The following is a 25,395-nucleotide window of genomic DNA, read 5'->3' on the forward strand; positions in this document are numbered from 1 at the left end:
TTTAGGCAATAAATGTACTTGGATACCCTGCAATTACCACTCCAAAAGTCACTAATATGACAGTATTATGCAGGCTTGCACAGAACAATTACTCTCCATTATCTATATGCCTGTCCTAGCATATCATCTCCAGACTCTGCAAGAATTGTCAACAACAGCATTTTCTCGAATGACCTTTATCTGGGGCCAGATTCAGCTGGATTTCACAATCACTCCTGGAATCAAAAAGTAAAATGGATTTTATTGCACCGATTGAACCTTTGCAAAGTCAAACACACCTTTTTTTTTTAGAAAGGTCTAGACCATTATCTGCATTTACTGCAGGCTTTCAGTTATATGTGAAATTAGTTTCTACTGTCCCAGGCTAAGCTACAAAATGCTGTAAGGAATATTATAAATTCTACCCGTGTAATTTTCTATCCTGCATATTTTGTTTTCTTGGAATTGAATGTGCGACTATGCTGCTCCAGTCCTTAAGCATCACGAATCATTTAGTCATATTGGTGACCTGCATTCAGCTCTTTAACTCGCACGGTCTTGCTTATCACCGAGTTGTCACTTTTTCTGCAATTCCTTGTGATGCAGTGGGAGCGGTGAATGCTGCTGACCTTGCAGTTCATTACATCAATGATGTTCGAAGACAGGGATACAAGTACAGTCTGAATAGGATCAACAATGCCCAGGAAAAACAGGTGAGTTGAAGAGTTACACAAGGAAGGGAGGTAATAAATCTATAGTTATGGAAATCTTGCTCAGATGTTTTTGCACGACCTGTGTTATGAGGGTGTGGAAGCACATTTGGATTTTGATTCCTGTAAAAGTGTGAGTTGTTCACAAAACTTTTGCTGTTCTCCTCTGCCTCACTGACTGATTTTACATGCTTCATATTTGAAGTGATCTAAGTTCCAGTAACTTTCCAAAATCCTAATGGGAATGTAACTTGGAGCAGGGCTAGCAATGTTTTGAAAGTTACCACAGAGAGAGTAGGACCTTGTGTTTGAAACTTACGTCAATCAACTACTGACTGGATGAAAACACAATTGTGTTAGGAATCGCTTTTCTTACCTGAACCTAACTGAGGAGCAGTGTGCGAGGTCCCTCCACTTCATGAGGGACGCTGGCACTGAGCTGTGTCACCTGTTGCAGCGCCAACTGGAGCCCCACATCAGAGCGTGGGCAGCGTTGCCTGTGGCTGTCTAGGTGACGGTGCCCCTTAATCTCTACGTCACAGGGTCATTTCAAGCTGCAACAGGTGATATAAGCGGCATCATACAGTTTTCCGTCCACTGCTGCATCAGAGATGTGATGGAAGTGCTTTACTCCAAGAGGAACCAATTGATCCCATTCTCCACTTTCAGCAGCAAAGAGCTGCAGGCTTCACTGGGATAGTAGCCTTCCCTTGGGTACAAGGTATCATTGACTGCACACATATTGTCTTGTGTACTCCGTGTGAAGAGCCAGGGACATACGTGAAATGGAAGCGATTCCACTCCTTGAATGTCCAGCTCGTGTGCGATGACAGGTACTGCATTATGCAATTCCATGGCCAGTTTTCTGGCAGTTGACATGGTGCTCTTAACCTGTGCCAGTCCTCAATACCTCCTCTCTTCCACCCAGACCGTCAGGTGTCAGGTTGGCTGCTCAGGGACAAGGGATTTCCCCTGACTCATGACTCCTGTCAGAAACCTGAGCACAGATGCTGAGGAGCACGACAATCAGCCATGGCTCCATTAGAGCTCTGATAGAACAAGCCATCAGTCTTTTGAAGCAGCGGTTCTGTTTTCTGGACAGGGTTGGAGGTGTTTTGTGTACAGCCCCAACAGAGCCTCCAGATTCATTGTCATCTGCGGCATGCTCTGTTCTCTGTAACATGGGGGAAATCCCTTAGAGACACCTGGGAGGAAGAAGTGGAGAAGAAGGAGCAGGAAGATCAGCAGGAAGATGAGGAGGCCTATGAACTGCAAGCGTCATCAATCCCATCAGCGGCCAGAGCTGTGTGGCAGCAAATAATCAAGGATAAGTTTAGTTGAAGAATCCCTCCCCTCCCCAATGCACCAACAGTCCCTCCTACAATCTCACCAAGCTCCTTACACCCATATGAATGCCCTCAAAGTGTGCACCTTCTTGGGTATTTCACTCTACTACGAATAGATTCGTATGGAGTATAAACACCAGCACAGGCTAGTTGAGCCGAATGACCTGTTCTGTGCTGTATTTTCTATGTTCTGTGCTGTATATTCTACGAATGTTAAGACCAATAGCTAAGAAAAAGCCAAAAATATCACGATGCTTTATCAGTCTTAATTTCATAATTCCAAAAATTAAGAACCGAGCTAAAAATCACCCTTGTGCAAATCCCTAGTGCCTGCCTCTGTGCTCTTTTCCTTGTTCTGGGGCTCTTATGAGGTGGTGCCCCTGTGGCTACAGCTTTGGAGGTGGAAAGCTGCTGAACTTTCACTGAGGGCACTTGAGATGGCCGTGGTGGGTGACCTCACGGATCTCTGGCTGCAGAGGGCCGGGCCGGGCTGCAGACTGCTGCATCTCAGTGTCAGCGGGAACCAGCCAGGGCACCGGCTGAGAGACGGGCAGGGGAAGCAGGCGTCCCATGGGGCTGAGCCTCAGCGCTCCCACTGCTCCGAGCAGGAGCAATGTGACATTCTTGAAGCCCCTATCCACACTCTCCTTCATGCTTTAAAAGCCAGAGGAAATGCTCGAACCCGGAGCCAAGATGGCAGCACTCCCATCGAAGCTGTCAGGGCCGCCACCAGAGCCCATTGCTGTGGGCCACACAGCATTGTTTGTAGAACTAGTCACTTGCTCCATGGTTGACTGCATAGTTTCAATGCCCTGCGGGAAGATAAATGGCCAGGTAATCGGTTTTAGTGATGTTGGTTGAGGGATAAATATTCACCAGGACGCCAGGGAGAACTCTCCTGCTCTTCTTCGAATAGTGTCAAGGGATCTTTTGTGTCCACCTGAGAGGGCAGGTAGGGCCTTGGTTTAATGTTTCATCTGAAAGATGGCACCTCTGACAGTGCAGCATTTCCTCAGAAAAGCACTGAAGTATCAGCCTAGCATATGTGCTCAAGTTTCTGGAGTGGGACTTGAGCCCACAACCTTCTGACTCAGAGTCAAGCATGCTACCGCCGAGCCAAGGCTGATACCTTAAATATGAACCAGAATGTACCACAGCAACGTAACTAATAATAAGGAAAGTGAACATCAAAAGCTCTGATGCGGTTAATTTATTTCAGTTTCTTAAATGATTTCAGGAGCAATACGAGATCATCTATTATTTGGAGTTTGAGGTTTTTGAAACCAGTTGTCATGTCAGGAGCCATAAACCACTGAAAAGATGTGAAATCCGACCATTTCACTTAATGGTAAAGAGCTGATTAATTATATTCTCTTCTCTCAGATTCTTACTGAATATTAATAATTTCAAAGTTCTCTCGAAATCAGGCTGGTTATTATTTTTGTTTAACAGCTGTAGATATAAAGGTTACCTCTATCATCAGTTCTGATGAAGGGATATACAGAATGTCAATAATCTGTCTTTTTTCTTTATAGATGCTGAGTGACCTACTGTGTATTTCCTGCATTTTATTGAATTACAGTATTTATAGTTTTTTCTCTTTACTTTGTAAATGTAAGAGTTAAGGGCTGCTTGACACAGTGTCGATGTAAGGGTTATTTGGCTAGTTGTTGTAGTTTAATATAAAATTTATTGGACTGGTTGTTGTGGTGTGGATGTGAGGGTTAAGAACATAAGAACATAAGAAATAGGAGCAGGAGTAGGCCGTACAGCCCCTCGAGCCTGCTCCGCCATTCAATAAGATCATGGCTGATCTTCGACCTCAACTCCACTTTCCTGCCTGATTCCCATATCCCTCGATTCACTTAGTATTCAAAAATCTATTGATCTCAGCCTTGAATATACTCAACGACTGAACATCCACAGCCCTCTGGGTAGAGAATTCCAAAGATTCACAACTCTGAGTGAAGAAATTTCTTCTCGTATCAGTCCTAAATGGCCGACCCCTTATATTGAGACTATGCCCCCTAGTTCTAGACTCTCCAGCCAGGAGAAACAACCTCTCAGCAGCTACCCTGTCAAGTCCTCTCAGAATCTTATATGTTTCAATGAAATCACCTCTCATTCTTCTAAACTCCAGAGAGTATAGGCCCATTCTACTCAATCTCTCCTCATAGGACAGCCCTCTCATCCCAAGAATCAGTCTGGTGAACCTTCGTTGCACCGCCTCCAAGGCAAGTATATCCTTCCTTAGGTACGGAGACCAAAACTGTGCACAGTACTCCAGGTGTGGTCTCACTAAAGCCCTGTATAATTGCAGCAATATTTCCTTACTCTTGTACTCCAACCCCCTTGCAATAAAGGCCAACAACCATTTGCCTTTCTAATTGCTTGCTGTACCTGTATGTTAACTTTCGGTGTTTTGTGTACAAGGACACCCAAATCCCTCTGAACACCAACATTTAATAGTTTCTCACCATTTAAAAATATTCTGTTTTTCTATTCTTCCTACCAAAGTGAATAACCTCACATTTCCCTACATTATATTCCATCTGCCACCTGCTTGCCCATTCACTTAACCTGTCTATATCTCTTTGCAGACTCATGGGCCAAGAAACTGGATCTCGTTAAAGACCTGCCAGTGCCACCGCGGGCCGGTGTTGAAGGCCATCGAAAATGGTGGCGCTGGCGTGACCAATAAATTGGCGCTGGTGGCTAATTAATATTAGCTCAGCGCTAAACTTACTTGCAACGCTGTTCTGATGGCATTCGTCCCAGCAGGAGGCCACAATGTAGCATGGCTGTAGCGTTATTGTAGCAAGAATAGCCTTTTCTTAAAGCAAGGCTGTCATTTCAGAAAGCAGTTCGGTCTCTTAAAGGGGAACTGCCTTCTGAAATGAGAAAAATAAAAATCATGCCAAAATATGCAGTTTTTAGCATTTACAGATCAACTGCCTTCTGCAAAAAAAATTAACATTAAAAAGAATTCCCAAATGGGAGTCCTCAGCTTTTAAAGTTGAATTGCCTGCTGCGCCTAAAAAAATGGGAAAATAAATGGCTCAGTAAGCCAGGGAAGGGGCACCCAGGGTCTCGCATGCAGAACTCTAGCTTTGTGCAGGGGGTCAACAATGCCAGCAGTGTTGCCCCCACCACCTGGTTCCAGTGCCCAAAGAAGCTTCATGACTTCAGACCGGTGGTCAAGGTCAGTGAATGCATCTTCAAAAGCCGTCTCCTACCAACTGCACCATTAGCCTCACACACTTCTAAATGCATGACTCCCCCCCCACCCCCACCCCCACCAATCACTCACCTACCAACAATCTGTACCAAACACAAGGCACAACTCCCATTCTTAGCTTCATCTCACCCCCTTGGAGGAGACGGTGCTAGCACCGATCCCTGCAGTACCCCACTAGTCACTGCCTGCAACTCGGAAAAAGACTCGTTTATTCCAACTCTTTGCTTCCTGTCTGCCAACCAGTTCTCTATCCAAGTCTGTACCTTACCCCCAGTCCCATGTGCTTTAACTTTGCACGCCAATCTCTTATGCGGGACCTTATCGAAAGCCTTCTGAAAGCCCAAATACACCACACCCAGTGGTTCTCCCTTATCTATTCTACCAGTTACATCCTCAAAACATTCCAGTAGATTAGCCAAGCACAATTTACCTTTTGTAAATCCATGTTGACTTTGTCTGATCCTGTCACTGTTTTCCAAGTGCTCTGCTATTACATCTTTTATAATGGACTCTAACATTTTCCCCACTACCGATGTCAGGCTTACCGGTCTATAATTCCCTGTTTTCTCTCTACCACCTTTTTTAAATAGTGGGGTTACATTAGCTATCCTGCAATCCATGGGAACTATTCCAGAGTCTATAGAATTTTGGGAGATGACCAGCACTGCATCTACTATTTCTAGGGCCACTTCCTTAAGTACTCTAGGATGTAGATTATCAGGCCCTGGGGATTTATCGGCCTTCCATCCCATCAATTTCCCTAACACCATTTCCCTACAAATACTGATTTCATTCAATTCCTCCCTCTCATTAGACCCTATGTTCCCTGAAATCTCTGGAAGGTTATTTGGCCTAGAAATTCAGTTGGCGCCGCGCCAGGGCTTTAGCGCCGGAAAGTTAGCGCCGGCGCTAAGTCCCCCTGCGCGCGCCAAAAATTCAGTAGCGCCGCGCCCAAACGGCTGCCGGCGCTACTGAAGGGTGTTTGCGCCTGAAAATGGGCGCTACCTGCCGCATTGCGGTGCTATTCCGGCGCTGCGGCGCCCGATGCGGTGCGGCAGGCTCGGGAAGTGCAGGCCTCCTCCTTCAGTTAAGGAGGAGCTGCCTGCACCCGCCCGCTGGCCGGTAAAATCTTCACAAAAATGAGCCCGGCACCTCGGGGAAGTGCCGGGCTCGCAGCCCAGAAGCATCTGTTCCGCGGGGGGTGTGGAGGAGTCCGGGGAGGGAGGTGCGGGCAGGCGGCCGGCGGGAAAGCGGCCGGCCGCCGCGCGACCTTAATGCGCCGGCGCAAACTCCTATAAGACTCGGTTGCCAGAGTCTTAGTTGCGGCTGCCACGGGCGAGGCGGCCGCAACTCAATTTCGGCACTGGGGCCCGTCACCACGGCAACCGGGACGCTGCGCACACCGATGACGTCATCGGTGCCGGCGCAGAGCAACCGGTCTACCGCCGATGGTAGGGCCCCAGGGAATTTCTGAACTGGCTGTAAGTCCAGCGCAATGACCTCTAGCGCCGCAAAATGGGCGCAAAGCCCACTCAATTTCTAGGCCTTTGTGTCCTCCTTTGTGAAGACAGAACCAAAGTATGTATTTAATTAGTCTGCTATTTCTTTGTTCCCCATTATAAATTCCCCTGATTCTGACTGCAAGGGACCTACGCTTGACTTCACCAATCTTTTTCTCTTCATATATCTATAGAAGCTTTTAAAGTCAGTTTTTATGTTCCCTGCAAGCTTACTCTCATATTCTATTTTCCCCCTCTTAATTAATCCCTTTGTCCTCCTTTGCTGAATCCTAAACTGCTCCCAATCCTCAGTTTTGCTGCTGTTCCTGGCCAATTTATATGTCCTCTCCTTGGATCTTATGCTATCCCTAATTTCCCTTGTTAGCCACGGTTGCATCACCTTTTTTGTTTTATTTTTATGCCAAACAGGGATGAACAAATTCTGTAGTTCGTCCGTGCGACCTTTAAATGTTTGTCGTTGCCTATCCACCGTCAACCCTTTAAGTAATGTTCCCCAATCCATCCTAGCCAACTCACGCCTCATACCATCATAGTTTCCTTTATTTAAATTCAGACCCTAGTCTCTGAGTCAACTGCTTCATTCTCCATCTTAATGAAGAATTCTATCATATTATCATCGCTTCTCCCCAAGGGGCCTCGCACAACAACATTGCTAATTAATCCTTTCTCATTACATAATACCCAGTCTAAGATGACCTGATCTCTAGTTGGTTCCTTGACATATTGGTCCAGGAAATCATCTCGTATACACTCTAGGAATTCCTCCTCCACAGCATTGTTACTAATTTGGTTAGCCCAATCTATATGTAGATTAAAGTCACCCATGATAACTGCTGTGCCCTTATTGCACGTATCTCTAATTTCCCATTTAATGCCATCCCCAACCTCAGCATTACTGTTTTGGGGTCTGTATACAACTCCCACTAACATTTTCTGCCCCTTGGTATTTCTCAGCTCTACCCATACAGATTCCACATCATCAGAGCTAATATCCTTCCTTACTATTGTGTTAATCTCCTCTTTAACCAGCAATGCTACCTCACCTCCTCTTCCTTTTTGCCTGTCCTTCCTGAATATTGAATACCCCTGGATGTTAAGTTCCCAGCCTTGGTCACCCTGGAGCCATGTCTCCGTAATTCCAATTACATCATATCCGTTTACATCTATTTGCACAGCTAATTCATCCACCTTATTACGAATGCTCCTCGCATTAAGACACAAAGCCTTCTGGCTTGTTTTTTTAACACTCTTAGTCCTTTTAGAATTATTATTTACTATAGCCCTGTTTGATTTACACCCTTGATTTCTCTGCCTTCCATTTTTGCTTTTCTCCTTCCTGTCTTTTGTTTCTATCCTTGCTTCCCTTTCCTCTGTCTCCCTGCACAGGTTCCCAACCCCCTGCCATTTTAGTTTAAACCCTCCCCAACAGCACTAGCAAACACTCCCCCTAGGATATCGGTCCCAGTCCCACCCAGGTGCAAACAATCCAGTTTGTACTGGTCCCACCTCCCCCAGAACTGGTTCCAATGTCCCAGGAATTTGAATCCCTCCCCCTTGCACCATTCCTCTCGCCACATATTCATCTGAAATATCCTTCTATTTCTACTCTGACTAGCACATGGCACTGGTAGCAATCCTGAGATTACTACCTTTGAGGTCCTATTTTTTAATTTACCTCCTAACTCCCTATATTCAGCTTTTAGGACCTCATCCCATTTTCTACCTATATCGTTGGTACCTATATGCACCACGACAACTGGTTGTTCACCCTCCCCCTCCAGAATGCCCTGCAGCCGCCCCGAGACATCCTTGACCCTTGCGCCAGGCAGGCAACATACCATCCTGGAGTCTCGTTTGCGGCCGCAGAAACGCCTATCTATTCCCCTTACAATAGAATCCCCTATCACTATAGCTCTCCCAGTCTTTTTCCTTCCATCCTGTGCAGCAGAACCACCCATGATGCCAGGAAGTTGGCTGCTGCTGCCTTCCCCTGATAAGCCATCTCCCTCAGCAAAGACACACACAAGACAATCACTAAAGAAATGCATAAGGGTGATGAGTTGATTTCTTGATGTCATATTGGATGGATAGATGTATAAAGTTGGATTGGAATGTTTGCTTTGTTGTGGCTTTTATTTCAGCATTGTAGCCAAGAGGACGCTGTCATGGTCAGCATGTGACATATATTGAAAGGGGAATTGGGGTTGTGGTCACTGGTACCGCGGGTGGATGATTCCATCCTGGACATCCCGGCCAGAAAGGGGCTGTCTGGGTTGCATCCTTCCTTCTGCTTCCTCCTGTTCTGCTTCCTCCTCTTCTGAATCTTCCTCTTTCCTCTGCGAGCGGATGCGGTAAATCTAAAATAAAAGCATAAAATACTGGAAATACTCAGCAGGTCAGGCAGCATCTCGACCTGAGACGCAAACTCTGTTTCTCTCTCCACGGATGCTGCCAACCTGCTGAGTATTTCCAGCATTTTCTGTCTTCTCAGAGGCCTTCCTTTACCATCCAGAGCCTTGCAAGCATCCAGCAGTACTTGCTGCACACTTAAAAACTGTTAATATGTATTGCAGCAAGCCACTCTTCATTAAAAGCAGAAGAATCCAGTCCAAAAGCTTAAATGCAAACTTACCTGAAAGATGTGTGTGTCCCTTTAAGAGGTGCTGACAGCGCCTCTGTCAGCCTACTGAACGCTGGGTTTTCAGAGCGAGCTTAGGACCCAATGCTGAATTCAATGCTAAGGTCCAAGTTCGCTGCGGTGACGTTAAGTTGCCTTTGCACGCTGACTGACATCACCCTCTCCCTAATTTACATTCGCAGGGCCATAGCTTTTACTGGCAGCATTTCCGGCCCTCGGAAAATGGCGGACTCCACAGGACCCGCCTCCGGCTGGCGGAAGGGCAGTGGCTGCTGTTTTTTTCGCAAAAGTTTGCCGGTAACGGGTGGCATAAAACACACAAACTTTTAGCCCACAGAATCCTACAGCACAAAAGGAGCCCATTGGGCCCATCTTGCATGTGCCAGCTCTTTGAAAGAGCTGTTCAAATTAGACCCACACCCCAGCTGTTTCCCCATAACCTTGTAAATTAGTCCTCTTCAGGTACATGTCCAATTGCCTTTTGGTCTAGTGTAGATGTGAGGGCTATTGGACATGTTATTGTAGTGTTGGTGTGAAGGTTATCGGACTGGTTGCTGTAGCATAGATGTGAAGGTTATTGGAGTGGTTGTTATAGTATAAGTGTTGGGGTTATCGAACTGGTAATTGCATTGAATGTGATGGGATTATTGCAATTGGTTGTTACAGTGTGGGGAGTAGAGGTTAAACGGGATGGTTATTGACATATATATGGAATGGTTATCAAGGCTGAGTTTAGATCAGTCTAGTCACTCCAGATTTATGATTATCAGCCCAATTATGATACAATCTGGCAGATAATTTGTTTGACAGTACTGACACTAATCAAATATTATGCTTTATGTACTTTCATTAGAAAGCATTTGGTGAATGTAAAATCATCATTCGTATCTCAAAAGGTTTCCAGAATGTGAAGGATTATCAGTGTTCTGAATACCCAGGTATAATATCTTTATGATAGGAATAATATGCTATTATCACATGTAATTTAAGATAGACACCTCTCAGTGAATTACAGGACATTCAAAGATGAGACATTTATGAAAGAGAATGAGTTTTAATCTAAAGTCTGTTTAACTCTTTATACAGCATTTTAGGAGACACCCTGCTAGTCTGCATCTAGAACGAAACTGAAACTAAACTAGACTGCCTTGCTTGTCTCAGTCACATGACCTCTGCTGGTCAGCCACAAGCAATCAATACATGCAATCATGCTGGTAGGCATCATAATCGAACAGGCAAATAACATCACTATTTGCTGATATCATTACATCTCCTTTTCTTAAAACAAAAGTATTTTACTTTTAACTAACAACATGTTTTCTTTGTATTAATCTGCATTTTAACTGTAACACTTAATGAACTTACATTATCATTATCATGATCAAGGTTTTTTAACCTTGCTTTGTGTGTTCACATGAAATATGTAACTACGCTAGAACTTGAAGAAAGAATAAGATAACATTACTTCCTTCTATAACAATAGTCCTTAAATTTGCTCAATGAGTCTCTCAGGAGGCTTCACGTGTCTTGAGGATTTTCTGATTGATTGTCCTTGAATCTGAGTTGTTGCCTCAGATGATTGGTTCTCAGCTGTGTGATCAGGTTGTTCAACAGTATCAGTCTCTTGACCTGCTGTGGCTGGTCCCATGAGAAGATCTCGACGATTTCTTCTCAGAGCAGCACCCTCATCTGTCTGAATGGTGTATGATCTTGGTTGAACTTCACTCAGGACAGTTCCCTTCTGAGTCCATGTGTTTGTTTTGTCTTTGAACCTTACTTGGTCACCAGTGTGGCGTTCAGGCAGGTTTTGTGTTCCTCTGTCATAGTAGTACTTTTGCTTTTCTTTCTGTTGTTCTTTGAACTTCCTCACTTTCTCCCCCTCTTTTGTTTTCAGGAGGTTCTCTGGGATGGGTAGGTTTGACCTTAGCCGACGTCCCATCAGGAGTTGGGCTGGTGACATACCACACTCGAGCGGCGTTGTGCGGTATACAAGCATGCTCTGGTAGAAGTCAGTTCCACTGTCTTTTGCCTTGTACATCAGTCTTTTCACTGTCTGGACCGATTTTTCCACTAGTCCATTGGACTGTGGAAAGTGAGGACTTGACGTTGTGTGGACAAAGTCCCACTCTTTGGCAAAGTGTCGGAAACTTGCATTGTAAAACTGAGGTCCGTTGTCTGTGAAGACCTCGCTTGCCACGCCATGTCTGGAGAATATGGCTTTCATACATGTTATCACAGCATCTGCAGTGGTGGTGTGCAGTCTACAAACCTCTGGATACAGGGAGTAATAGTCTGTGACTACAAGATAGTCCTTCCCTTGACATACAAATAGGTCAGCGCCTACCTTCTGGTAAGGTCTGTCTGGTGCTGGGTGTGGCTTTAGTGGTTCTACCAGATTGCTTGCTCGATATTTCAGGCATACTGTGCAGTTTGACACCTCATTTGTCACATCTTGGTTGATTCGTGGCCAGTACATCACCTCTCGTGCTCTTTTCTTACACTTTTCGATTCCCAGATGTCCTCCATGGATCTTTTTTAGCATCTCTCTTCTCAGACTCTTTGGGATAACTATTTTACTTCCTTTGTAGATGATGTCTTCGACCACTGATAGTTCCGCCCTGCAGTTCCAGTACTCTGCTATATCAGGTGAGCAGTCTTGCTTCATGTTGGGGCATCCATCCAAGATGCTTTTTCTCAGTCGTCTCATTGTTTCATCTTTGTTTGTCTCAGTCTTTATGAGCTCCATTTTTGCATCTGCTATGGGCAGTGCACTTGTGATCATGTCCACGTAGGCGTTCACTTTGTCATCCATTGTGGTGTTTGCGGGCTCACTTGGGTCTACAGCTCTGGACAACGTGTCTGCTGTATACATCAGCTTACCCGGTGTGTACGCAACATTCAGTGTATAGCATGCAGCCTGATCATCATTCTTTGTATTCTAAGCGGACAGCTATTTAGTGGCTTTTGGAACAATGCAATCAAGGGCTTATGGTCAGTCTCTACACTGATTGCTTGTCCTGCCACAAACTGGTGAAATCTTTCACAGGCGTATGTGATGCTGAGCAGCTCCTTTTCTATTTGAGCATATCGCGTCTCCGCGTCTGTCATTGAGCGCGATGCATATGCAATAGGTTGCCAGTAGTCATATTGTTGCAGAAGAACAGCACCGAGCCCACTCTGTGATGCATCTGATGATATCTTGATGGGTCTCGCTGGGTCATAAAACCTCAGAACTGGTTCCTCTGTGAGCAGTTTCTTTAGATCACTCCATGACTTCTCATGCTCATGATTCCATTCCCATTCTATGTTCTTTTCAGTTAGTCTTCTCAGTGGCGCCATCTTTTCTGAGAGGTTGGATATGAATTTCCCCATGTAGTTGATCATTCCATTAAACCTCTGCACGTCCTTTTTGCATTGTGGCTTTGGCATATTCTCAATGGCGGGCACCTTTCTGGGATCTGGTCTGATGCCCTCACTGCTAAGGATATCTCCCACGAATGTCAGTTCTGTCACCCCGAGCTGGCATTTCTCTCTATTCAGCTTCAGGTTTGTTTTCCTTGTTGCTTCCAGCACTTTTTTCAGTCTCTCATCATGCTCAGTTCTCGTGCTTCCCCATACTATGATGTCATCCATTGATGTATCAACTCCCTCCAGGTGCTCATAGATCATATGGATAGTCTTGTGATACACTTCAGGAGCTGAGGCAATGCCAAATGGTAACCTTAGGAATCTGTATCTGCCAAATGGACTGTTGAACGTGCACAGTCTTGAACTTGCTTCGTCCAGCTTCATCTGCCAAAATCCTGATGATGCATCTAACTTGCTGAAATATTTTGCATTTGCAAACTGTGCCATGATTTCCTCACGTGTAGGAAGCTTGAAGTGCTCTCTCTTTATTGCTCTGTTTAGATCTCTTGGATCCAGGCAAATTCTGAGCTTTCCATTCTTTTTGTCCACTACGACGAGGGAACTCACCCACTCAGTTGGCTCATCTATCTTCTGAATCACGTTCAGGCTTCCCATCCTGTCCAACTCTGCCTTCAGTTGCTTTTGAAGAGCAAACGGAACTTTTCTGCATGGATGTATGACCGGTGTCATACTTTTATCTACTCTGATCGTGTGTTCTCCTGGAATGCAGCTTAGACCCTTAAATAGGTCATTGTACTCTTTCATGAGTTCATCATAGACTGTCTCTCCTTCACTTTCCACAACGAGAACTCTCTTTACCAGGTTCAGTCTCTCACAGGCTTTTAAACCTAGTATGGCTTGCACATCCTTTGGCACCACGATTAATGCTAGCGTGTGCTCTCTGTCCTTGTGTGTTACTTTGACAATGTATCTTCCTTTCACTGGTATATCAGTACCTGAGTATCCTGTCACTTTCACTTTTATTCCATGTATCTTTGGTCTGGGTCTACTTTTCTTAAAATCAGTCTCTGATATCACATTAACTTATGCTCCAGTATCCAATTTAAATGGAATGTGTATGTCATTCACTTTTAGTGTCAACATCCAGTCTCTTTCTTCTTTTTTGTTTTCAGACACAACATCTACATTGAACTCCTCTATGTCGCTTTCATCTACTGCATGGACCTTGCTTTGTTGTGCTTGGTTCTTACAGCAACGGGCATAATGGTTGTTCTTGTTGCAACTATTGCATGTTTTACCATATGCTGGACACTTTCTTGGTGGATGCTGTGTACCGCATCGACTACATGACTTTCGATTGCCCCTTTCATTTTCGTTCGCTGGCCACGCCTCTTTTTTCACATTGGCGCTCTTTTTGTTAAACGGTTTGTATCCGTTCTTTCTCACTGCATCCACATTGCAGCTACTGTCACTGAACAGCTCCTTTGCCTGCAACTTCACAGTCTCTGTAGCCCTACACAGTGCTATGGCTTTTCCCAGGTCTAGATCTTGCTCTCTTAGCAGTCTTTCCCTTAGACCATTATCTGGAATACCACACACCAGTCTGTCTTTTATCAGCGAGTCTGTCAGTCCCCCAAATTCACACGATTTGCTTCTGTTTCTCAGTTCAGTCACATACTGATCAATAGTATCACCCATTTTCTGTACACATGTGAAAAATCTGTGCCTCTCAAACGTCACGTTATGTTTAGGTATGCAGTAGGCCTCAAACTGTTCCATTATTTTATCTAGCTTCATTTTGTCTCCATTAACAGCGAATGTGAAGTTATTATACACCTCCACCGCTTCATCACCCACGACATGTAAGAACAGTGACGATTTCCTTTTATTACTTTTCTCGTCAGCTCCGATTGCTGATAAATACAACCCCACACGTTGTTTGAACCTTCTCCAATTTTCAGCCACATTACCTGTCAACTGAAGCGTCGCCGGTGGGAGTAAACCTTCCATTTTTCACTTCGTTAGCTATTCTCTAATGGTAATCAACGATGTTCTCTTTTGGCTTGCTAATCTGTGGAGAGCTGATTTAACTTCAGAATTTTTCTCTTCATCTCTTTCAGCCACTTCTGACACCATGTATTGATTTCTTTGTGGGTTCAAAGACGAGACATTAATGAAAGAGAATGAGTTTTAATCTAAAGTCTGTTCAACTCTTTATACAGCATTTCAGGAGACACCCTGCTAGTCTGCATCTAGAACGAAACTGAAACTAAACTAGACTGCCTTGCTTGTCTCGGTCACATGACCTCTGCTGGTCAGGCACAAGCAATCAATACATGCAATCATGCTGGTAGGCATCATAATCGAACAGGCAAATAACATCACTATTTGCTGATATCATTACAATTATCACATGTAATTTAAGATAGACACCTCTCAGTGAATTACAGGACACTAGACTAATTAAAGAGGTTCAAATCATGTCAAAATCCCAAGAGAGTGAAGTATGAGCCATTAAAACCCCGACTTTCACCTTTGGGACCTGATTTGCAAACCAGACCAGACTGACTAGATTGAAATTTGCTCTGTCAGCTGGAAGGATCTGAAATGTAATGGATTTTGTAGGTTCAAGCTCCGAGCACAAAGTTGCTTTTAAAGTGTCTTGCAAACATTTGTTTGTTTTGAAAAAAAAACATGACAAGGTAGATTGTAATACATGACACACAATTCTATTCAAAAAGATTTGTCAAACACTCTGGCCCCGAAAATCCTCAAAAATGCGATCTGGTGTCAGGAGCAGAGATCACTCAATTTGAATACTATTGGCATGAGCCCGCACCAGTATGGATACATCTTGAGTGCCCACTGTGGGGAGGGTAGTAGGAAAAGCAGTGCTGGCAGGGCATTCTTTGGCCATCCTCTGAAAAAAATTCCATTGCTTTCCAATATTACTCATGCTGCCAGTCCTTTTATGTGGGTCCAGGCCAGACCTGAGCCATCATGTGAGCTCCACTTCCACTACTGAAGTGACCTCTATACTGGCTGGTTAGGTGCTATAGACCCTTGGGCCAAGGAAGTTCCTGATGTCGGAATTCTCTCCCCTACGCCCCGCCTCCTCTGATGTCAGGGGCCATAATTAGGCTGGAGGAAACTCTGAAAGATTCATGCCCCTGAGAAAATCAGAAGGCTGCAGTCTTTGGGGCAGAGACCTGGCATTTTAACTCGTGCCTGAATTTTGGGCTTTGATGAGTCTTTTCCACTTCCACCAGGGATTTGTCTGAGGATTTTTGGCCACAGGATGTTTTAAAAAAAAAACTCTTGTTGCACAGGACCTTTTTTTTTACCCGTCTCAGCTTTAAACATGACGTGCACTGTGAACAGGTTTTTGTGTTTTTATTTCAGTGGAAAATCCATGCCAAGGATGCTTGTACACAACAGCATTAAACAGCAGAGATGTGGATCGTGCTGTTAACATTGCTATTCAAAAATATAACAGCGAGAGCAATGATACCAATTATTTTACCCTTTTTAATATCACAAAGGCTTTAACAAGGGTAAGTCTCTTTCCATAATTAAGCGGTGTAGCAGAGAAAGCCTAATTATCTACAAGTTCTTAAACTGACATGTCCCTATTCACTTTGCAAGGGAATTCAGAATTACTTTAAAGAAAGCTGTGTGTAATTTGTCATTAATCAGCTTTGGGACTTCAATGCAACAATGCCAAATTTTTAGATGGCGGTACTTGAGGTTCACAAGGCGTTACTGCCATTTGCTATTTAGAATAGAGGTAAGCCATTCCTCATTATTCAGCCCATTATGACAGTTTAATTCTGCTATAAATGGGAATTACATCTTGCTGCCTTTACATAGAATGACATATAATATACAGCACAGAAACAGGCCATTCAGACCAGCTAGTCTGTGCTGGTGTTTATATTCCACACGAGACTCCTCTCATCCCATCTACCTTATCTCAGCCTTCCAGCATATATTTCTATTCCCTTTACTCTCATGTACTCGTCTAGTTTGCTGTTGAAAGCATCTAAGCTAATTGCCTCAACCACTTCCTGTGGTAGCGAGTTCCACATTCTAACCACTCTCTGAGTAAAGAAATTTCTCCTTATTTCCCCATTGGATTTATTACAAACTGTCTTCTATTTATGGCCCCAAGCTTTGTTGCAGTGTTTTGTTTATCTTTGGTATCTGTGATATCCAGAAGGCTGTCCTCCTGGGCCAGTGGAGGTGATGGAAGATTTTGATAAATCATATTCCTGAGTCAGTAACTTTCCCTGGGAACCAATAGCGTAGTGTTACGATGGAGCAATACACTGCATTAAAGCCCACTTGGATCAATATTAGGAGATGTTGCATCTTTAAACACCCCCTGAACTCAACCCCCAGAATGACTAGAGACCAGTCTCACTAGCCTCATGGTTGAACTTCTGTTTTAACTTGAGTGATTCAGTAGAAACGTAGAGGATTCAATTTCCACAGGAGGTCCCCGATCATCCAGAAGATCCAGGTAATCCGTGGAGAACCAGCATAAACACTATATTTGCAGATTTTATGTCGAATTTACAGTAGACGCTTTAGAGAAACCCCCAGGAAATTCAACCCACATATTTTGAAATTTTGTGACAAATCTGATATGTCCCAGTCTTTTTTGCAGTGGAGGGAATGATTGCTTTATATGTAGTGGCATTGCAATGCTTCAGTGAAGACACCTTTTAGCAAAATTATGACAATGTTCAAAATATACTGAAAATTACACTAAAACAGTATCATGCTGACTGATTAGTCATTTATAGGAAAATAGGGGTTGATTTTCATCTTCACAGCCGGACAGGAATGGTATGGTAATAGGATGAAAATAGCGGTGAGGGCACTTACTGCACCGATCTTGCGGTAGTTCGGTGAGGGCCTTGAAGTGGGTGACTCAGGCACCTGCCGGAAACAGGCAGGCCCCTCATTAACCCATGCAAATCGGGGTCCTCTGACATCAATAGGACTCCAATGCAATTTTTAAAGTACCAATTATTGGAGTGTATACTGCGCTGGACATGCACTGCCCATTGGTACTTGCTCAACCACCCCACCCCCTGTTTTACTTACCACAATCATCTCGGCACCGCGGAAGAGCTGCCGGATTTCCTGCCCTCTCCGATTGGTGAGCATGCCTTCTGCCTGATGGAAGTGGTCACACCAAATCAGCCCCATAAATTTCTGCAGGTAAAGTGTTAACAATACCGCATTAAGCAATATCCCTGTCTTGGGTTACAATTGCCATTGGTTTCCCTCAGGGATTGAGTTTGCTACTCTTGGCTGGGCTTTCAGAAACTTTGGGGTAGCATTGAAGAGGAGAGGATAGACAATATACCATTAGATAAAAAACAACTTCTTGTGTTTTTCAGTCTGTACCAAGCCAGAGGATATTAGTGGAATTCATTATCCAGGAAACTAATTGCTTCAAAGATGACTTCACAGTAGTACTTTCAGCCTGTGCTCCAAAACCCCATGAATTTGCAGTAAGTATTGTTTGACCAACAGCTTTACAGAGAGAATTACATAGAATATATAGCACAGAAACAGGCTATTCGGCCCAACTACTCTGTGCTAGTCTCCTCCCATTCCATCTACCTCATCTCAGCCTTTCAGCATATCTTTCTATTTCCTTTTCTCTCATGTACTCATCTAGTTTCCTTTTTAAAGCATCTGAGCTATTTGCCTCAACCACTTCCTGTGGTAGTGAGTTCCACATTCTAACCACTCTCTGAGTAAAGAAATTTCTCCTTATTCCCTGTTGGATTTATTAGTAACTATCTTGTATTTATGGCCCTTAGTTTTGGATTTTCCCACAAGTGGAAACATTCTCTCCACATCTACCCTGTCCAATCCATTCATAATAATACAACAATGATTTACATTTATGTAGTGCTATTCACATAGCAAAATTTCTCAAAGTGACTTTAACCAGGTCTAACAGGAATAGAAGGGAAGTTAGGGGGTGTGACTGAAGAAAACACATCCAGTGGTAAGTTTTAATGTTTTTTTTAAGTTGATGAGTGATATAGAAACATGAAAAGGTTTAGGAAGAGAATCCAGAGTGCAGAGTCACTGTAGCTGAAGGATGTGTCTGTGAGAGTGGAGCTGAAGGACTACAGCAAACCAGGATTAGAAAAATGGATGTTATGCACTGGGATGCAAGGCTGAAGAGCGCTGGGGAGGAAGGGTGAAGCAAGACTATTGAGGGATTTGAAGATGAGAACATGGATTTTGAAACCAATGCACTGGGAAGCAGAGAGCCAACAGAGTTTGGGAAGGTCAGGGATGATAGGTGTATGGGAATTTCCATGGGTTAGGATGTGGGTAGTGGAGGAGGTGGAGTTTCTGTCGGGTGGAGCTGGTGAGATGAGCATTGAATAACCAAGCCTTCAGATGACGATGGTGTGGATGAATGTTTCAGGTAAGAGCAGATAGGGATGTTGCTGGGCAATGCTCTGGAGGTGGAAGTAAGTAGTAGTAAGGTTGGACCTGATGTGAGGTTTTGGAGCTCGGCTTAGGGTCAACAAGGATCCAGAGGCTGTGCAACTTCAGGGTCCGTCTGAGTGAGCAGCCAGGGATGCAAGTGGAATTGGCACTGGACGCATAGGGTTTCTGGTGGGAGCTGAACAGGATTTCCTTTGACTAAGAATTGAGCTTTGGAGGATGTTGGAGGGGCCTATTGATTACTGCTTTGGGACATGTAGCTTTTATTTTTGAGGTTGTGCTATAATTCATTATTTGGCTTTTTGTATATTTAACTTCCTGGTACACATAATTTATCAGTGTAAAGTTTTACAAGCCTGGGATCCAGGATCCCCTTATTTTCTCTCGTGTGCATGTGGAACTGCAGAAAATAGACGTAAAGTGATGAATTTCGACAGGGATTTTCCATCCATTTCCGCCGTTATCCCGGTGGTTTCTGCAGCTCTTGCACCAATGTTACGGCAGACGAATGAGAGAACTCCTGTGTCAATGGGATTGGTGGAATCAATTTAAGATTGGGAAAAGGGGAAGTGCAACGAGACCTGGGTGTCCTTGTGCACCAGTCGCTGAAGGTAAGCATGCAGGTGCAGCAGGCGGTTAAGAAGGCAAATGGTATGTTGGCCTTCATAGCGAGAGGATTCGAGTACAGGAGCAAGGATGTCTTGCTACAGTTGTACAGGGCCTTGGTGAGACCACACCTTGAGTATTGTGTGCAGTTTTGGTCGTCTTATCCGAGGAAGGGTGTTCTTGCCATGGAGGGAGTGCAGCAAAAATTCACCAGACTGATACCTGGGATGGCAGGAATGACGTATGAGGAGAGATTGGGTCGATTGGGCTTATACTCGCTGGAGTTTAGAAGAATGAGAGGGGATCTCATTGAAACATATAAAATTCTAACAGGACTAGACAGACTAGATGCAGGAAGGATGTTCCTGATGGCGGGGGAATCCAGAACCAGGGGGTCACAGTCTAAGGATAAAGGGTAAGCCATTTAGGACTGAGATGAGGAGGAATTTCTTCACCCAGAGAGTGGTGAACCTGTGGAATTCTCTGCCACACAGGGCAGTTGAGGCCAATTCATTAAATATATTCAAGAAGGAGTTAGATATATTTCTTAAGGCTAAAGGGATCAAGCAATATGGAGAGAAAGCATGGACAGGGTACTGAATTTGGATGATCAGCCATGATCTCATTAAATGGCGGAACAGGTTCGAGGGGCCGAATGGCCTACTCCTGCTCCTATCTTCTATGTTTCTATGTTAAGTCCTACAGTACCAGTTCCTTACCAGTAGAGGGAGCCTTTCCATAACATTGATGTTTTTAGCAGCAGAAATCAAAAGGAAAAATTGCAAATGCTGGAGATTGGAAATAATAATAGAAAAAAGCCAGGAATATATAACACATCCATCAATATCTGAAAACAGAAGAAACAGGTTATGTTCTGGAATATGACCATTCATCAACAAGTTGACATACATTTAAAATAGTTACTGAGGGATTGAGGAGAAATTTCTTTACACAGAGGGTTTTTGGAGTATGGAATGCTTTTTAACAGGGAATAATTGAGACAGAAACCACTACATCTTTTAAGGGGAAGAGTGGATAAACAGCACTGACATGATGGCCTGCTGTGCTGTAAACTTCTATGGCCCTGTCAGAACTCTTATAAGGCTGAGTAAAACAAAGAGGGGAGAGAAGAACAATCGGTAATGAACAGGAGTACAGATTTACCCCCAAAAAATGTAATTGCAAATCTCAGGAACTGTGTCTCATCCTCCTCCTGGACACTTTGTGGCATTTTCGCCTGCACGTTGACTTAACCAACTCCTGAGCTTAACGCTCTCCTCCATTTTCTTGCTTGTTGCTTCCATTCACGTTCTACTCTGTTCCTTTCTATTTTGGAATGATTTTACGCCCCATTTTATCTTTCTAACACCTTTCTGACTAAGATGACCTGCACTTTTTACTTATTCACAGCTTTTCAAAAAAAAACTGTTCACATCCTATTAAAATCATTAGCATTTCTGTACTCTTGCCTGAATACTTTGATAATAAGAACATAAGAAATAGGAGCAGGAATAGGCCCCTCGAGCCTGCTCCGCCAATCAATAAGATCATGGCTGATCTTTGACCTAAACTCCACTTTCCCGCCCAATCCCCATAACCCTTATGACAGAAATATCCAGTGTAAAATGTTTTAAATTAAAAATTGTCACTCCCAAGCAGTGTACACTTGGGCAGATTGTGCAATACTGAATGGACTCTGCCAGATGGAGTACTCGGGTATCACTTTACCTAATGTCAGCAGAGCATGTATGCTTCCACTAAGTATGGGGGTAGAAATTGTTGTGCCCGTTTTCCAAAAGGGAAATGGGGTCACAAATGACCAGTTTTGCAGGACTATGCCCTGCACCCCATAGACGCCTGAAAAATGTTCAACACCTTATTGGCCTCGAATGATTTTCAGGCGTCCATGGTGGCTGGTTAAAACAGGGATTCGGCACCTTGCATATGCTAATGAAAGGCCTGCTGCCTGTTTTAGCTTCCCTTTGAGAAATTGGGCTGTGCCGAGCGGTGCAGTTGTCGGGCCATGCTCTGCTTAGGTTTTCCTGGTAGCGATGTGGCCTAGCAAGTGGGCGCCATCAAGAAAGCAGCAGAAGTTGTTCATCTCGGCTCCACAGCACCCCCAAGGGTCATTGTCAACCTGCGATCGGTCCACCTCCCACCGTCCTCTCCAACCCCCCCCTCCTGCCCCCCCCCCGCCCCACCCCACTCCTTCCACTCTCCAGGACATACCTGAGGGCCACTGCCAGCAAGACAAATGGCCTGATATTCCTCTGCTGAAATGGGATGAACTGCCTGTGGAGGTGTGACAGGCACCGGAAGCTCCCCATATTTATTGAAATGAGGCCTGAGGCCCAATTTCAGGCTGGCTCCAGGCCTCCCAGTTGGCATCTGTGTTGCCAGCGCAGCGCCGATTCTTGGCCCGAAAATGGGCTCAGACGGTTTTCTACCCCAGTATCTCTGCAATGGAGCCTTTGACTTGGACTCTATCTGAAGTGGCTAAGAGCATTACACTGAAGGTACTTCTCTCTCTTGTCACCTTCTCTGCTAAGATAATTGTATCAGTTAATTGTGTGATGTTTTGTTTCAGAGATTGGAAGTAAAAGAGCAATTTACATTTTGCACAAATATTTCAATTTTCTTCTGATCCTCAGCAAACCTTTTATAATTTATAAAAATTACGTTACTTTATTTTCCCTTTTTTTCCCTCTTTTCTTTCCTGACTGAGAGGGCAGGCTGGTGTACTAATTCAAGGTCTCTGCCATTGATGCTCTGTAAGTGCCTGTAGCAGATGCGTGAGGTGAACCAAGGTGACTCCCTATCAAAGTTCTTTCCTCTCTATCTCCATATGTGGTGATCTTTACCCTTAACTTGCTGCCTCTTCCCAACAGCATCATTCAGATCAGGAAGTCAAAAAGCCCTGTATATTTAATGGCCGCCTTGATAAATATACAGTACTGAATCTAATAAAATGGACAATTGCAATAAATTTATAATCCATGATGATTCATTTATAAAATTCATCACCATTTTTCTTCCTTTGAAGCATTTGGGTTTCTGTACGACATCTTTCGATGCTGCGAGTCCTGATGATGATGTGATTGAGGTGACCTGCGAGATTTATGCAACAAAGGTAGGTGCAATGAACTTTGTCTGCATCTCTCTTTTTGTTCATTCAGTCCTCAGGAAAGTCCGGGACTCAGTTCATTATCAGCTCATTCTCTGTTTCACAGCTTTCCTGTGGTTCCTTCTTCCATTCTATAGTTTGCCTCTGGCTGTGCTCCCTTTCATGTTATGAGAGTATCATCCTTTTTTTAAAGTCTGTGTGACTGACTTCCTCTTAATGCTGTCCTCCAATGTTTTCTGTCCCGTTACCCTTACCATGTAGATATCAAAACACATCTGGTTTTGGACTGAACTGTTCAACTTTTTTAGTAGGGTGTCCAGAAATTTCTCCTGTAACACTATGGGGTAGAAATTGGCCCTCGCTGTGCCCATTTACCAGATGAAAATAGGACCAAAATGGACCAGTTTTGGGGGGCAGTGTCACTTGCCCATTCAATGCCTGCAGACGCCTAAAATCAGGCACAAGTAAATTAGGGAACTGTTGAAGGACCCCTCTGTAAAATGAGTTGACGATGAAGGGAGCAGGTGTCAGGCCTGCACTACTCAGAATTTTTCAGTGGCCCCCCTGACTCCACAATCACCATGATCGTGCCCCCCTGTTGCCCACTCCAACCCCCTCCTTCCCCACCTCCTGGGACTTACCTTCGGGACGCTGTCAGCAAGGCAAACAGCCCAACATTTGCAATATGCGGGCTGCCTGTGAAGGTGCGACAGACACTAACAGCTTAGGTAAAATGTTAATGAGGCCCGGGGCCCAATTTCAGGCTAGCCTCGGGCCTCTTGTTTGAAGCGCACAAAGGCTGCGTGGTGCTGAAAATGGGTAGACAAATTTCTACCCTGTTTTTCAAAGTAGTTAATTTTTTTTCTTCTTACTTGTGTGCCTTATGATCTGCAGGCTTTAGTTATTTAGATTAATAATTAATTGACCTCACCAGCAAAGAAAACATCAGAGCTTCAAACCATTATCTCTGACCCTAGCCCACCACCCTCCTGCCCCTCCCCCTGCCCCCATTCACTTTTGCATTTGGCAGAAGAGGTGACCCTTCTGCCATGTGGCTATTCTACGCTCTCAAAATATATAGTTCATAGAGTGGGAAAGAGAACGATTTGGGTGGGAAGAAATTATGAGTGAATTATTATTAGCTTTTTAAATAAAATGCTAGGCTGAATTAGAACAGAAAGCAGTCACAAAATAATTACTGAGAACAACATCAGCAAAAATGAGACAACCGTGACTAGTCACCTTATGATTGCATATTGCAAAAGAAATTCCTGAGGTGACTGACCATTTTGAAAGTCACTGAGCTGATTTTCAATGTTACTGCAGGGAGTGACAGCCAGAAGACTAAGTGGGCAACTGGAGCCTCATGAGGACAACTATTCAGATAAAGAGCAGATACTTAAACCCAAACGCAAGAGATCTATTTCCAAATCCAAATATCGGAAGATAAAATGGTCAAGGAAGAAAGACTCGTCTTCATCAGAATCATCAGAGGAACGACAAATGCACAGCCAACGTAAACCTTTCAGACGCCCAACTATTCATCGTCGCAGTTTCCCAAATCTCCCTCCACACCCACTCACCTGCCCAGGTCAACCCAGATACGTTCTGAAAACACACTGAACAAATAACAGAGAGAGAAAGGATGGGGCAATCTTCAGTGCTTGGAACTTGGCAGGGCAGAAGCACTTATTGCAAATTTGGGCACAAGCTGCTCACAATTTTCCATCCAAATGGGAAACCTGCTCCAACCTCTCTCCATCAACTGCTAACAAGTCAACAGAAAATGCTGAAAAATTTCACTGCTTGTGGTAGATTCTTTGCCCTGGAAATGATGTTGAAGAATTGCTCTGAATTTGTGTATTCAATCTGTCCATAGCCACAAATTTCAACATGAAAAATAATCTGAAATAAGTAGCAAGTATTAACATATAACAAAATTTGGTTTTCATAAAAACCTATCTAAATATGAATTATAATAATCTTTAGGGACAGAATGTTCGCTGGTATTTGTATGTGTATATATAGGCATTTTTTCCAAAAGATTGCTTCAAATAAAATGTGCTGTAACCCAGACCTTTTATTTTTATTGTAAATGTGCCTAGTTATGAAATAAATTCCACTAGTCACACTACTGCACTCACAAGTCACTAATTTTCCCATTAACAATCATCTCAAAAAATGGCTGCAAAACCTTTTTTTTCTTAATCTCGACCTGGAGATGTGCCGGTGGGTTAGTATGCCGAGTGACAACAGATGTTGTCAGGTCTGGCAGAAGTGAGCCCTATCTGGGAGTCTTGACCTGGATCAAGGTCTGGACCCTAGTTTCTTCAGCCCCCTTATCAAGAGCTGCGGATGCCCACCGGCCATATTTAAACG

The 25,395-nt window shown here is 44.0% G+C and overlaps 1 protein-coding gene across 1 annotated transcript; it reads left to right on the forward strand.

The window, feature by feature from the left end:
- Positions 1-280: 280 nt before the first annotated feature.
- On the forward strand, positions 281-25,090 carry LOC147115617 (alpha-2-HS-glycoprotein-like). Its single transcript, XM_085990038.1, has 7 exons — positions 281-692; positions 3,273-3,383; positions 10,285-10,369; positions 16,203-16,354; positions 18,212-18,325; positions 22,936-23,022; positions 24,343-25,090. The coding sequence occupies exons 1-7, from the start codon at positions 459-461 to the stop codon at positions 24,637-24,639; spliced, it is 1,080 nt and encodes a 359-aa protein (XP_085846164.1). The 5' UTR covers positions 281-458; the 3' UTR covers positions 24,640-25,090.
- Positions 25,091-25,395: the final 305 nt, after the last annotated feature.

Source organism: Somniosus microcephalus, chromosome 6, assembly GCF_052327205.1.
Source record: "Somniosus microcephalus isolate GS21.2 chromosome 6, FLI_Smic_1.0, whole genome shotgun sequence".
Classification (NCBI taxonomy): domain Eukaryota; kingdom Metazoa; phylum Chordata; class Chondrichthyes; order Squaliformes; family Somniosidae; genus Somniosus; species Somniosus microcephalus.

What these genes read in the sequence shown, in the direction of transcription:
- LOC147115617 (XM_085990038.1), top strand. Translation starts at nt 459, where the DNA reads ATGCTGCTCCAGTCCTTAAGCATCACGAATCATTTAGTCATATTGGTG. An exon ending in TCAGTGTTCTGAATACCCAG is followed by an intron (nt 10,370 to 16,202) that starts GTATAATATCTT and finishes TTTTTATTTCAG; the next exon opens with TGGAAAATCCATGCCAAGGA. An exon ending in TCACAAAGGCTTTAACAAGG is followed by an intron (nt 16,355 to 18,211) that starts GTAAGTCTCTTT and finishes TGTGTTTTTCAG; the next exon opens with TCTGTACCAAGCCAGAGGAT.